The 14,963-nt window shown below is 37.0% G+C and overlaps 1 protein-coding gene across 1 annotated transcript; it reads right to left on the bottom strand.

Annotated features, from left to right (window-relative positions):
* Positions 1-201: 201 nt before the first annotated feature.
* LOC113111531 (BTB/POZ domain-containing protein KCTD5) lies at positions 202-14,552 on the bottom strand. Its single transcript, XM_026276338.1, has 6 exons — positions 13,922-14,552; positions 7,891-7,999; positions 7,098-7,189; positions 6,531-6,626; positions 6,051-6,176; positions 202-3,562 (listed from the first exon to the last, which is right to left on the bottom strand). The coding sequence occupies exons 1-6, from the start codon at positions 14,270-14,272 to the stop codon at positions 3,533-3,535; spliced, it is 804 nt and encodes a 267-aa protein (XP_026132123.1). The 5' UTR covers positions 14,273-14,552; the 3' UTR covers positions 202-3,532.
* Between the last annotated feature and the right edge of the window lie 411 nt (positions 14,553-14,963).

Raw genomic sequence — 14,963 nt, 5'->3', positions numbered from 1 at the left:
CAAAAAATGCAAATGAACCAAAGATTCCAATAGTTAATACAAATTTAACTGAATAAGGCTCCAAAATATTTAGCAGTCCAGAAATGACCATTGTGAGCAAAATCTCAATTTTAATCTAAAAACTTTTTTTTTTAGGGTTCACATTTAGAATACATAAAGTTCTAACGTTAACCATTGTAAACAAAATAAGCACACCACAAGTCTGAAACACAAACACATTTTATGATAAAAATCATACATTATCATTTTGCAATCTGTACACTGCAAGAAAACTGCATCAGAAGACAAACTTTAAACATGAAAAAAAAAAAATGAAAAGGACATTCTGATCAAGACTACCCATTTCAAGAACACTTAGCTCCACAAACTCATCAACCTAGTGACATATTTGACACTTTACATCAATACTGTTGACAATGCAATACACCCAAAACATCTGATGAAAGAGCAGGTTTTTAGCATGTTAAAATGTGTGTACTGGATAGTAAAGCATGCAGGTGTTGTAGACTAACTATTATGGCAGCAGAAAACAACACATGTTAAATATGGACCTTATTAAGTTATGGCAGAGGTCTGCACTTTTGGCCAGCTGAAAAACATTGGTCGAAAGCTGTTTTTATCAGATACATGTGGTGTTGCATAAGCATATTTAGCCTCAGCAAGCAAGTTTTTTCCAGTAGTACTGTGTTTGAGTTTATAGATTTCTGTACAGAACAGTTAAAATAGGGCCATATTTTTGTAGTTCCACTTATGAAATATTATTAATACCATCTTTCAACTGTCCATGCACCAATTCACCTTACACTATGACAACATCCCAGCATATAACATTATATACCCGACACATTGCATGCTTCCAAGTTAGCGTTCCAAAATGCCAACTTCCTGTTATTCAGAATAGCATATATATTTTATCACAAAGAAAATATCTTTATCTATATATCTTTTTGTTTGATCTTAAACAACACGGGGCACAAGACCTAAAGAAGAATAGTAGATTACTAAGGAAAAAAAGACACACAGAAATCTCACAATCTCAAGTGCTAAAGCATTAGCAGTCAATGCGACATCTATATTCCCAAGTTTCCTAAATAAAACTTGAGCCTGCTCATGACATTTTCTTATGCCTCACATGGGGTTTGACTCTAAAAATAAAAACAAAATCCACATGGTGAGAACATTATAAAACAGCTAGGTGCAAAATGAAAAGTGCATGGGGCAACAGTTGAAAAGCTAAATACAGATGAACCACTTAAACAAGAACAATAACAAACTCAGGGGAAACAGGCACAGTCAGAATCTGAGTCAAGGAACAGAATTGACTTAGTCAAAACAAGCATGAAATAAACACCGTTTCTGTCTTTAAAGAAGAGTAATCGAGGAGCAAAGACATGTAGGGCACGACAAGTCAAAGGCACAACACTAGACAAAGAACTAGGACATAGAGAGACTTAAACAGCGCCACCTAGATTTGAATCCAGGATTCTTCTTTGAAATTAGACCTTAAACCTATTTGAACAATGGAAATGTACAATAGGATCCCTTGAGAGAGCAGAGATCCCATTACAAGGGCTTCAATGACTAATAATTGAGCATGAACAAATAAACTTTCTCCAGGAGGCGGAAAACATTAACACATCCAAAGAAAGGGAAAGCCAACAACAAAGTAGCTCACAAACTCAAGTACTTTGCTTTCTTGATATGATAAACCAAAGGACATGGGTGTAAAAAGGTAAAATAAGTCCACGTATACATGATGCCATCTTAGACCGACCCCTAGATTCAACAATATTTCATTGATAGATAAGAATAACCGAAGAACCAAAATACAGCCTGGATAACATTCAAATACTGACAATTTGTGATGTCATCACAATGGATTCAGAGAAACCACAATGTAAATATTAAAAAAACTAAATACAGGAGATACAACAGGAGATCAAGTTTATCTGCTGCTAAACAACAAGGGCACCCAGTTTCAAAGACAGAGCTTCAATGTTAAAATGAAGGAAACTTCAAATGATTTACCTGAAATTATATTCGATGTTGAAATAAGAAATGGCAAGAACGTTGTATAATATTCGGAGCCCTTTACATTCAAAAACATTCCACTGACATGATCAGACTTCAAACAAAAACGAGTTAAACAGTGAAGTAGCCAAAATGTTACTGGGAGAGTTAGACCTGGTGTCAAAAAAATCCAACAAAGAGCCACTAGTGCAGTTTTGCCCTGACTCAAAACTTGTGGGCACTATGTCCAGCAACAAAGGTCTCCTGAACCACCTGGACCATGTAAGCCTAACACCTCTATATAAATAGTCTCCTGTTTTGTTTTTTGTTTTTTTCCAGTCATCGACAAAGTTAAAAGGAAAAACACAACCGAACAATTTAACATCTCGGCAACCAGAAAAAAAAAAAAAAAAAAAAAAAAAAAGTACATTAGGGTACATTGATTCAGAACCTTCCCCAATAAAATATAGAAATTGGTCTTGATAAACACAACAAAAAAAACACACACAAAAAGAAAAACACCACAATGGCACAGATATCAATAGTAACATGACTTCCATTCGGCCTTTTCATAATACATATGTTTTGAATATACATAATTCTCGCATGCCCTAAAACCACATATTTCGTAGTTTTTTTTTTAATTTCCTGTTTTGAAATATCCACAGCGACAAGGCAAAAAAATAATAAAAAAATCCAAGATGACAAAAGTCATCCAGAGCAAATTGGAAATGTGAGACATCTTGACAGCGATGGACACACGTTTTGGGGCATCTGACTGGACAATTGGCAGCATGAGTTCTCCCTTCTCCTCTGGTCCTTTCCAGATGGGTGAATGGGTAGTTAACAAAAGAAGCATGTCGCATTGAAGACAAAATACTGCATGTTCAAAAGCCGCTGTCTTCGTTTTATCAGTTGCTCCATCTGCTGTGCTCTCTGTCTGACAAGTCAATGGGAAATGAATGCTGAAATGATGCTAATGATTTACAGTGTAAGTTAATGTGGTTGTTATGAGAAGCTGTATTGACGGTCTATCTTGCATGCCATTTGGTAGTCCTGAGGAGATTATGGTCAAGTGGACACAGCCGAACCAACAGGGGCAACTGAACACCCCTTAAAAGAGCAGCTGTAAAGATTATGATGATACTGACCGAGATATGTGGAGGATTATGATGATGAAGTCTGCATAAATAAGCATTAGGATGAATGATGTATCCTTCCCTGTAATCCTTTCTCTGAGCAGTCTTGCATCAAAGGTGATGGTCTGAGGTTTAATCTTGGACACATTTTTGATTAGTCAATAACAGCGGTGATAGTTAGTGGTGGTGCTGATTGTTTAATGTTGCAGCACTGCAGGGAGGAGGGGGGCTGAAACCCCCACAGTGGAAAGGCACAAGGGAGGAGAGAAGGGTGAAGTGGTGGTGGTGGGCTGATGAACTTGGTGTCAGCTGTATGGTGGAGGGAAATCTGTAGAAAGGAAAAGAGGGATGGGACATCTGTGTGGGCTCAGGCACCAGGTTCCTCACATCCTGGACCCCCTCTCCTGAAGGATCTGTGGAGAAACATGTGGATAATGATGAGCTCTACAATTTTTTTTATTATATTTTCTCATCAGTCTACTATGGCAGTTAAGGAAAACTAACATCCTCTTTCATTATTTAAATTAATTATATAAATACAGTATACAGTTGAGGTCTGAAGTTTACATCCCCCTTTCAGAATCCGAAAAAAAGGTTTTACCATTTTACCAAAATAAGATATTTCACATAAAATATGTTTACATATAATCCACGAGAGAAAATAAGAGTTGAATTTATAAAAATGACCCCATTCAAAAGTTTACATGTTGTCATATCATATCAGCGAAAGGAAGGGAGGAGACACTCCAGGAGGGAGCAGTTTCAGAATCCAACATATCATACTATCAGCACATAACCCAAAATGGAGAGCTAGATGGAAGTGGTAATGGCTTCTTTAATAGCAGTCAATACGCAGAGAAATTTGAGCACCGGGACAATGGCATGGAATTTCCTCTCGCCTTTACCCCAGAGCAGCTCATTCTCATCCGCCCTGTGTAACGATGAAGGGCGGGTTCCTGAATGCTAGTGTAGTTAAGCAAAATAACCCATATAGTTTATTAAAGTGTTTTTTTATATATATTTTAACACTGAGGACAACTGAAGTACTCATATTCAACTACTTTCAAACCCTCACTGATGCTCCTGAAGGAAAAAAAAATCAAACATTAAGAGCTGAGGGGTGTAAACTTTTAGAATTTAAAGATCAGGGGAAATGTAACTTATTTTGTCTTCTGGGAAACATGTAACTATCTTCTGTAGCTTCTGAAGGGCAGTACTACATAAAAAAAAATATGATATTTAGGCAAAATAAGAAAAATGTACACCTCTCCATACTGCTCAAAGTTTTTTTTTTTTTTTTACTCCCTGGCTCTTAATGCATAATTTTTCCTTTTAGAGCATCAGTGAAACTATTTATTAATATGGATTTTAAAATATTAATAATAATAATAATAATAATAATTATTATTATTATTATTATTAAGAATGTGGGGGAAATACAATTGTGTTTTCTGATAAAAGTTTTTAAAATGCTACAAAGAAAAAAAAGGCCTGTTTTGTAGTGATGCATATGTTGGCCAAACTTTTGAGACTATACTGTATATCAATATGACTATAAAACAATGATAATTCTAATTAGTAATAGTAGTAACTGGGTTAGTGAGATTGGGATTACTGGCACTCTTGTTCTTGGTCTAGGTCGTATCTTTCTGGACGCACTCAGTGTAATTACTTTCAGTAAATTTAAGTTTCAGATCAAGAAGATCTACAGTCACCACCGGTGTTCCCCAGGGTTCTGTTTTGGGCCTGCTTCTTTTCATTACTTATATACTCCCTCTTGGTTACATTTTGAGGAAACATGGTATTAATTTTCATTGTTATGCAATGGTCACCCAATTTAACCTGTCTGCCAAACTCAATGGTTCTATTCCCCCACCATCTCTGTCCGGCTGTTTAGCTGAAATTAAAGACTGGCTTTTTAAGCTAACTTCCTGAAGTTAAATTGTAACAAAACTGAGGCCCTACTTGTTGGCATTAAGACCGGTTTTGTCTAAATCTAATAGTTTTTCCTTGTACATTGACAATAATGCAATCTGTCCTTCCTCTCAGGTTAAAAGTTTGGGTGTTATTATGGATAGCACACTATCCTTTGAAACTCAAATTAATAATATCACGCAGACTGCATACTTCCACTTGCGTAATATAAACCATCTTCATTCCTTTCTCTCAACCAATAATACAGCAGTTCTCTTTCAAGCACTAGTCACTTCACGTATAGACTACTGCAATGCCCTTCTTACTGGTGTTCCCTCTAAATTGCTACATAAGCTCCAGTTGGTTCAAATTTCTGCAGCTCGTGTTCTTTCTAGAACACCCTCTACTGAGCACATTTCTCCAGTTCTTCAGCAATTGCACTGGCTTCCAGTAAAGTATCGAGTTGAATTCAAGATCTTGCTACTTACTTTAAAAAAATGCACCATAATGCACTAATCTTGCACCCTGATACCCTACTCAACTCCTTCATGTTTGCACCTCTTCAAGTTCTCTCAGAACCTCATCTTCAATCTCTTGTGGTATCTCAGATTTGACTAACTACCATGGGTGCCAGATCTTTTAGGTATGCTGCCCTCCACCTATGGAACTCCATTCCCCCTGAGATCCACAAAAGTAATTGCCTGCTGACTTTTAAAATGTATTATATATTTTTATACAGGCTTTTTTTATAATGTTATATTGAGTCTTTACTGCACTTTATCTTTTTATGAGGAGTGTTTGTTGTGTGTTTCTGTCTAGTGTAGTGATTTGTATTTTACTTTTTATCTTTGGTTGCTTGTGAGGTGACCTTGGGTGTTTTGAAAGGCGCTATTAAATAAAATGCATTGTTATTGTTAGGTAGTTTGTTATCACAGTTTTTAAAGAAATTATACTAAATAAGGAAATATGAAAAAGTGTTAATTGTACCTTAGCCTTCTCTGTGGGCTCGATAACAATCCCGTTAGTTGAGTTGTTGAGCTCCCGGGAAACGACGCACAGGAATTCGGCCTGGTCCTCATTGCCATAGTTATAGGAGGAGCCGATACTTATGAGCTTGAAGATATAGACAAGTTGAGTCAAGTTTGTACCATAGCGAACAGATAAGCAACAAAAACAATGGCTTACGTAAGTCCCAAAGAATGGTGTAGACATATTCTGTTTTTCAAAAACATCTCCAATCAGTACAATTGTAACCGCCACAAAAAAAATGGAGGGACATGACTGTGTAAGATCATGTATAATGAAAGAAAACAGCCTTTTAAGAAATAAAGTGGCTATCCAGAGATCTTCTGTTCGTCTGAGTTAAAAGATGCTACGATAAAATACTCCAGACAAAGGATCAACATCTATACTGGACAACAGCACCACAACATATGCTTGAGAAGTGAAGAAAAAAACATAACCTACCTGTTCAAACTTCCATCCGTCTGACATAGTGGAAACCATCTGAGTGAGCTCCTCTTCTTGACATTGTAATACACGATACACATGCTTCACAGGGCCCTGTAGAAACAGTAATATTCTGAATTAAGGGTGAAAACAGAGTTATAATTCTGTATGAAGCTACACAGGTTTTGGATGTCCTTTCAAAATTGTATGACTTTATGACAATATACACATCAAAACATCTTTTGCACTCTACCGAAGAAATAAAGTCAAACATGAGGACATGAGGGTGAGAAAATGAGTGATTTAAACTCCTCTTTAAAGCAGGTTCTCAAATTATGTCTAGAAGTCTGTGTATGTCTCTCTGAATGTTGAGCACTGGGCAGCTGTACATCTTAAATATTGATTCAAAGAAGGTTTGCTGTTCCCAAATAGTTCTCGAATGAACTTTTAGACAGAGTGCTTGAAGATAGACGGTGAAACACGTCCTTTGAGCAATCCCAGTAATTCTAGCAAATCTTCTGACAGATTGCATAGCGGTATTCCAAAAAACATGCCCACAAAGTAAACTGTTGCTTTACCACATACCTGAGATGTTCTGTTTTCATTGTCTCGTATTCTCTCCTTCACCAGCCTCACAAGTGACGCAATGTTGTAAAACTCTGCTTCCTCTAGAACACCTGCAGTGGTCAGAAAATCAGTGAACACCTATCATGAGGTTACTGCTTTATAATAAATAAACATCCATAGTCTTAAAAGCATAGCTCACACGTAAATTAAAATTCAGTCAGCATTTACTAACCCTCACATTGTTCCAAACCTGTATGACCTTTTTCTGCTGCAGTACACAAAATAAGAATTTGCAGAACTTTTCAATTGTGTTTGTCCATACAATAAAATCACTGGGGTCCAACAACATTGGATTCCACTGACTTTCTCTGTATGGACAGAGAACACTGACATTTTTCAAAATATATTATTTTGTGTATAACAGAAAAAAAGATAGGAAAAAAATAGGTTTGGAATATGATGTAAGTAAAAGATGTCAGAACTATCCTTTTAATGCTACACCCATGCCAGTAAAAGACTATGATTAGGAATTATACACTAGTAGACCAAACTGATTAATAATTATATAAAAACACATCACACAATAATTGGCATCATCACAATTTGGAGCACTGACACACACACACAAAAGAAAATTTTGTACACAGACTGTAAGCCTTTCAAGACCTCACCAGTCCTGCAGGAAATTATCTTTTACACGAGTACACTGAGGTCCCTCTCCACACAAAATAAATTATGTTTCTAAATTAAACTAGGTCATTACAGTTCTATTATGAAGTTTTGTGAGGGCAGCCTGCCCAGATCATCTCACCCTCCTCAGCAAGGTTCTTGTTGATGATCAACTTCCCATGCCTCAAGTAGTTCAAGATGGGTCCGAAATATGTGGGATCCCTGTCAATCAAATATGCTCCTGTCTCATCCTGTGAGAAAAGACAACCGACAGTGTGAACACTGCTTGTTGCAATTGCAATTTAATTTGCATTTAACTTCATCATTACTGTTGTGGTCCCTGCAGTTATACTGCTGAATCAATTGTGAAATCCCCTTGACAAACCACTGATTCAATTAGCGCAGGTAAAATAATGCCTGGTTATTAAGTGAGAATTGAGAGAACCCAGTTAGTGAGTCCATTCACTCTTCAGTATACTGAATGATTTTAGTATATTAGTGCAGCAACAACAGCTTTTTTTCAAATGAACTGCTCTGGTGATTTTGAAGACTTCAGACTGTGGTTACTATTTTTAAATGAATTAACACTTTGGAGAGGAAATCCTCTGCAGAACTGTAAATAACACTTGTTTACCCCTGCTATATAGAGTTTAGGTTGGTAGCTGTGTTTTGTAACATGAAATGTAGTTTATAGATCCAACTGATGCAAGCTAATATACTAATCTTGGAACAGCAACCAATTGATCAAAAGCAAAGGTAGCCAAGGAGGTTAATTTTAACTTCTTTCTAGCTGGTCTAAAATGGACATTAGCTGGTCACTGGCTGGTCCAACCAGGTAAAACAGCTTGGAAAAGCAACCTTTTTAGCTACCAGGTGGTCATCTTGGTGGTTATTGGATTGAAAGATAACTTGTTAACCAGATAACGACCAGCCTGCAGCAGATAATGACAAAAGACAATCTAGAAACCAGCTCCAGAAACCCATCTACATTAGTTCACCCAAATCGAAAAAAATTCTGTTATCATTTAATCAGCCACATACTTTATTCTGTGGAACATAAAAGGAGATTTGAGAACCGTCTCTGTGTTTCTGCCCATACAATGCAAGGCAATGGCAACAAAAATTGTTTGTTTAACAACACTCTTTGGAATATCTCCTTTTGTGTTCCACGTAATAAAGAATGTCTCACAGGTTTGGAATGACTTGACAGCGAGTAATGACATGCATTTCATTTTGGGATAAACTATTCCTTTAAACCGGATTGTATTTTCATTTAGCACAGGATTAAACTGGACCTACCGTGTGCATTACAAATACACGAATACAATCCTGTGTGCTTGCTTAGCCCTTTGTTGTGATAAACAGTAAAGTGTGCTCAAGCGCTAGCAAAAGACAGTGTAAAGAAATACCCTTTGAGAGAAGAAGCCAATCAGTGGAAGTTAGAAGCAGATTGTAAGTGTATTTATTTCTTGTCTGACTAGTGTTTAGCACAGTTGTCATTGCTAGGAAATGCTTGTTTTGTTTACTGTATTGAGATGTGCTGAAGTTGCGTTTGGTCTTGTACTATATCGCATACCTTGCGCCCATTCTTCGTACATCGCTTTATTCATCTGAGATGATTTAAAAGATGCCAGATCTTCTAATCGTGATAACTGATGTCTGGCTAATTTGTGGATTTGATTAAAATTATCTGGATTAAGTCTAAGATTACCGCGTGTTCTCGTGTTCCCTAAAAAGGGCAGATGTATCGATACCAGAAACTACGATCAGTAATGCAGCGATTGATTAAGCGTGCAGCATGTGTGCAAGACACCAATACAATTATAAAGCAATTATTTTATCATAAGTAAATATTTCAGTGAGTAAAAATGTCTGTGTCTATATTATTATAGACTACACAACATTATAAAATTTTTTTCAAATAAATGTTAAATTATTATTTTGAATTACTGTCCCTGGATCAGTAGGGTACTCTTGTAATGGCTGGGACAGATTTTAAGTATCTTAAAAAGATGCAGTCTAATCCTGTTTACAAGAAATAACCCGAGCAGGTTTAAGACTACAGATCTGTTGCTATGACAGCAACTCTGGTATGAGCTTTGAAGAACCAACCAATCGAAGATCATGCCAAATCGCCAACAATCAAATCCAGCTAACTGACTTAGTGACGTACTTGTCAGTGTTGCGTGCCAGCTTAGCCCTTTGTTGTGATAAGCAGTAAAGTGTGTTCAAGCGCTATGGAAAAGACAGTGTAAAGAAATACTCTTTGAGAGAAGCAGTCAATCAGCAGAAGTTAAAAGCAGATCCAAAGTGTATTTATTTCTTTTCTCACTTTTTAGTGCAATTGTCCTTGCAAGAAAATGCTTGTTTTACTGTGTTGAGATGTGCTGAAGTTGAGTTTGGTCTCGTACAGTATCGCATACCTTGTCAGTGTCGTGCTCTTGCTTAGCCCTTTGCTGTGATAAACAGTAAAGTGTGTTTAGCTGAATTCAAATTCCGTTTTTTTTAAAACCGGTATAAAAAGGTTAGTATACCCCAGCAGCGGTTCAGCAGCCCTCGTATGAAGATCACATTTGACTCATCCCCTTTTCCAAACCTTACTTCACTTCGGTTTCAGTTTTTATGACCAACTCTTACTATGCATTTCCATATCCCTACTATCAATCCCACTCACAAACCACACATCACACACTAGAGGCAGCACAATCCTAACAACCAGTACACTTTGACTATGTCTGCTAATACACTACTTAATTTTTCTATTGGTCTCTGGATTTGTTATTCTGTAGTAAACAAAGCAGATTTCATAACATCTATAACTATTCATTCAAGACTAAACCTCATGGACTTGACAGAGACTTGGATCAAACCACAGGACACTGCTACTCCTGCAGCACTCTCCAATCATTTCTCATTTTCCCACACTCCCCGTCTGTCTGGAAGAGGTGGAGGTACTGGTTTGCTTATCTCTAATGATTGGAAATGTATTCCTTTCCTTTCTATGGGACGTGACAGCTTCTTTATATCACATTCAGTCACCATTATCCACCATTTAAAAATCCATTTTGTAGTCATTTATGTGTGGTATTGGTGTTTTCAGTATTGTATCGGTGCATCCCTACTTTTACGTTTTTTTGATCATACATTTAAACAATGATCAATCATGGAAATAATCGAAAATTGACATCCCTATTCCTGACACAACACATATCACTCCTCACATCATCTTTCAATGTAACCTATGCTCACTCTCACACTCTCTGCTATATGCTATGGTTTCATCTTTGCTTCCTCCCCTTAAACAGTTATGATCTCTTGATGCTTACAGTGTTACTGATACTTTCTGCTACTGCTACTTTCACTCTCTGAGGGAGAAGTCTCCAAACTCATCTTTTCTTATCATCCAACTGATTGTCAAGCTTGATCATACTCCATCTCATCTCCATCAAGCCATTTCTCCAGCAGTTGTACCTGCACTCACTCACAATATTAGCACATCCCTTCACACTGGTGTTTTTATCTCAGCATTTAAACAGGCTCGTTTAACCCCAATACTAAAGGAACCTTCTACTTAAACCATCTCTTTTAGAGAACTACAAACCGGTTATTCTCCTTCCTTTTATTGCAAAAATGAGCTGTTCAACCAAGTCTTAGCCTTCCTCACAAAGAACAACCTCCTCGTCAGCAACCAGTCTGGTTTCAGATGTGGATATTCAACCGAGACTGCCTTGCTCTCAGTTCGAAGAACAAATATATATGACGGCAATTTGAACAAAATCAGGCCGAAACGAAGTTTGTTTTGAGTTTGTTTCTGCAGTTCAAAATAAATCACCAAAGCTATCTTTCTGGAGAAGTTTTTTTTTTGGCTCCTAAACACCTTTGAGCTTCCATTGGTCCATGGCGGTTACGCAGTCGGTGGGTTTGTTCTGGAACTCCATGTTCTTTGACGTGCAGTTTTTTTCCCCGGTTCGTTCCACTTTCTGTGGAGGTCCTACGGGAGAGCAACATCTCCTGAATACACTTAAGTTTCGAATAGCTGAGATGCACAAATATATCCCACCTGTACGGTCGCTCGCGGAGAGACTTTAAAGATTCAGATAAAGTATTTCATTCCTAGAAAGAATTGCAACGAAGCTTGGTGTTGACGAACTGGAGTTATGCAAAAAGCGATGCAGAGAAATATCCGAGACTTTTTCCAAGTTTTCCAAAGCCATTAAAAGAGTGAAAGGAAAGAGTGAAGATATAAGGTAGCAACCAAATACGGTACACCACACTGCTGCTGCTGTTTTTCTTTCAATAAGTGAATTTAAAGGGTATACCGTAACAATAAAATGCAAAACGTATATACAATAATAAACCTTTGTTTTTAACAAAAATGACATCACATAAAATATAAAAAGGTGTAATAATTTATCTAGTTAAATGAACACTAATAAAATAAAGTAACAAACTGACTCCAATATTTTTTTTCTGCATCATGTTAAAGTTTCCAGACTATGAGACATTCACACTTCTGATAAAGGACTGATTATGGAATGGTTCTTTTGTATTGCAAACATGATACTTGACTCTGAACTGCTGCTAAACATTATTATTTTGTCTGTAATATTCTGACCACTGGTGCCAGTCTCAAACCTACATTGCCTACACTTCTTCATCGTTGTTTTGTTTAGGAGATACATTTTTTTACATTAATCCACCTACCCTAAATAAAACTGCCATTTCTGAGCAACAAAAAAAGTGTTGTGTATTGCTTCTGGGTCTGGAGACGGATACATCAATGTCTCCCCTCCATTCATTTTATTGTTTCTATATTGTCCCCAAAACTAATTTAGAAATGTAACAATGGGGGCTTGTCTGAGATTCAAAATTGTGTCTTTGTTTCGTTTTGGTTGGAGATTTGTCTCATATTTTTTTATAAGGTGCGGGTGCTCATTGATAATGTGACGTGAACACTCTATTGAAAAGTACAGTGCCTTTAGCTTCTGGTCTGTTTTGGGTGGTCTTCGCTTTGGTGGAGAGGTACAGGGTAACGGAGTTTGATTTAAAGGGTTAGTTCAGGCAAAATAATTAAGCCGTAAATTACTCACCCTGAAATCATCCTAGGTGTATTTGACTTTCAGACAAAGTCGGCACAACGCTAATATGTCATTCCCCCGGAACTGCTTCGTTTACAACTGTGAACGCAAGCTAGATTAAAGTGATTATTACGTTTTGAATATAACAATTTTTCCTACAAAAACGCATCAATTTGCAACAGAAGGCCTTTGTTCACCCCCAGAGCTGTGTGAGATTCTTTTTTTCAATGGATGCGCTTTATATTAAACTGGACCAATGCAGTGCAACACCCACTAGGTTGCATTAAACGACTTGAAAGATCAAAAAAATGTTTTAAATAACTCAAATTCGTCTGAAAGAAGAAAGTCATATACACCTAGGATGACTTCAGGGTGAGTAATTTATGGCTTAATTTTCATTTTTGGTTGAACAAACCCTTTAATATCTTTTACCCTTTCTCAATCCTTAGAAGTTTTTGAAAAATTTAGAAAAAAGATTTTTTGTTAATTGCAGAGTTTTTTTTATATTATTGTACCGAGGGAGGTGTAAGAAAAGGGGTAATAAAATATATTAAGAAATTTTACCAATGTCTTCAGTGGAACACATGGGAGAACCTGAGGGCACAAGGAGTTTTGTGCCTGAGGTTTTTCTTAACGAAGACTCAATAGAACGTTTTGACCCTGCTTTGGTGGTTAGGCTAAGAGAATTTGATTTGATGGTAAAAAAAAAAAAAAAAAAGCAGAGACAACAAACAAAACACCAGAACACAGAAACACATTAAAATACATCAGAGGATGTAACATATCAATTCAAGGCACTGATGTTTGCCTATAAAACCACCACTTTACCTAATGTATTACTTCAGGTTATTATTATTATTATTTATTTATTTTTAACTTGCTAAGTGTACACCATTAAGCTTAGCTTACTGAGACTTGTTATCACTTGCATATCATATTGATTTTGATTGCTTCCATTGTCTTCATTTGCTTTGGATAAAAGTGTCTGCTGAATGACTAAACGTGAATGTATGCATTATAATTGTATACACATTAAAAATGAATGATTTATATTAAGGCGTGATGCATGCTTTACAGGAGTAAACCGAGCCTTACCTTATCCGAATCCAGATCTGGATCTTCTTGACATAATCGATACAGAAACGATTTGGGATCCCTGCACAGGGTCTGTTTGGTTGTAACAAAGTAGGTTCCCCCGACATTGAGCCGAACCCACCGAGTTCCTGGTTTCTCCGTAGCTTCTGGTGATGGGGAAGTGGGGTTGTTCTTCATAGGGAACCCAAACACTGCTCTGGAGCCGGAGACCCCTGGACTTGACAAGCCGCTCCGGGGCGGAATCAACAGTGTTGGCGAGGGGAGTCTAACGTTCACGGAGCCTCTGAATTCACAATGCTCGGTCTGCTCGATGATGCCATTCGCGCTGGGTTCAACGTGCAACTCTGCCATATTTTCGCAGCACAAACAGTCAGTTCCGTCTTGATCAGACTCTAAATGCCTTTATTTAGCGCTCCGCACGGCGCTGTTACGCTGAACAGGCCGGGTTTACACGCGCTGATAACGATGACAAAAACGTCGCGGTGTGTTAGTAACGCGCAAGCGAGGCGACATATCTCAAAATTCCCAAAAAACGCTACACCGATACGATTTGTTTATACGAACGACCCATGTAAGCTACAAATATTATGGGTAAAATTCAACATATCACTTCCCGGTCAAGTAATCCATATGTGACAAAATAAAAGTCTGGACAATACTATTTGGGGGATTTTTTTTGTTTTTTGATTTAATAATAATAATTGATAATGTGGATATTATTTTTATTTAAAACTAAAACAATTAACATGATTGCCGGTAACTGAAATTAACTAAAATATAAATATTAGACTTAAATTAAACTTCAACAATTGCAAGTGAATTAAAGAAAATATGCTGCATTGGTAACTAGCCAAAATAAATAAAAAATAAGAAACATAAATAAAATAAATAATAATAAAGAAATGGCTTTCTGGAAAGTATGTTCATTTACTGTACAAGTACTCAATACTTGGTAGGGGCTTCCTTTTGCTTTAATTACTGCCTCAATTCGACATGGCATGAGGTGATCAGTTTGTGGCACTGATTGTGTAGCCTAGTGAAT

Source organism: Carassius auratus, chromosome 12, assembly GCF_003368295.1.
Source record: "Carassius auratus strain Wakin chromosome 12, ASM336829v1, whole genome shotgun sequence".
Lineage (NCBI taxonomy): Eukaryota > Metazoa > Chordata > Actinopteri > Cypriniformes > Cyprinidae > Carassius > Carassius auratus.
The sequence above is the reverse complement of the archived record's forward strand: the minus strand, read 5'-3'. Positions and strand labels throughout refer to the sequence as shown.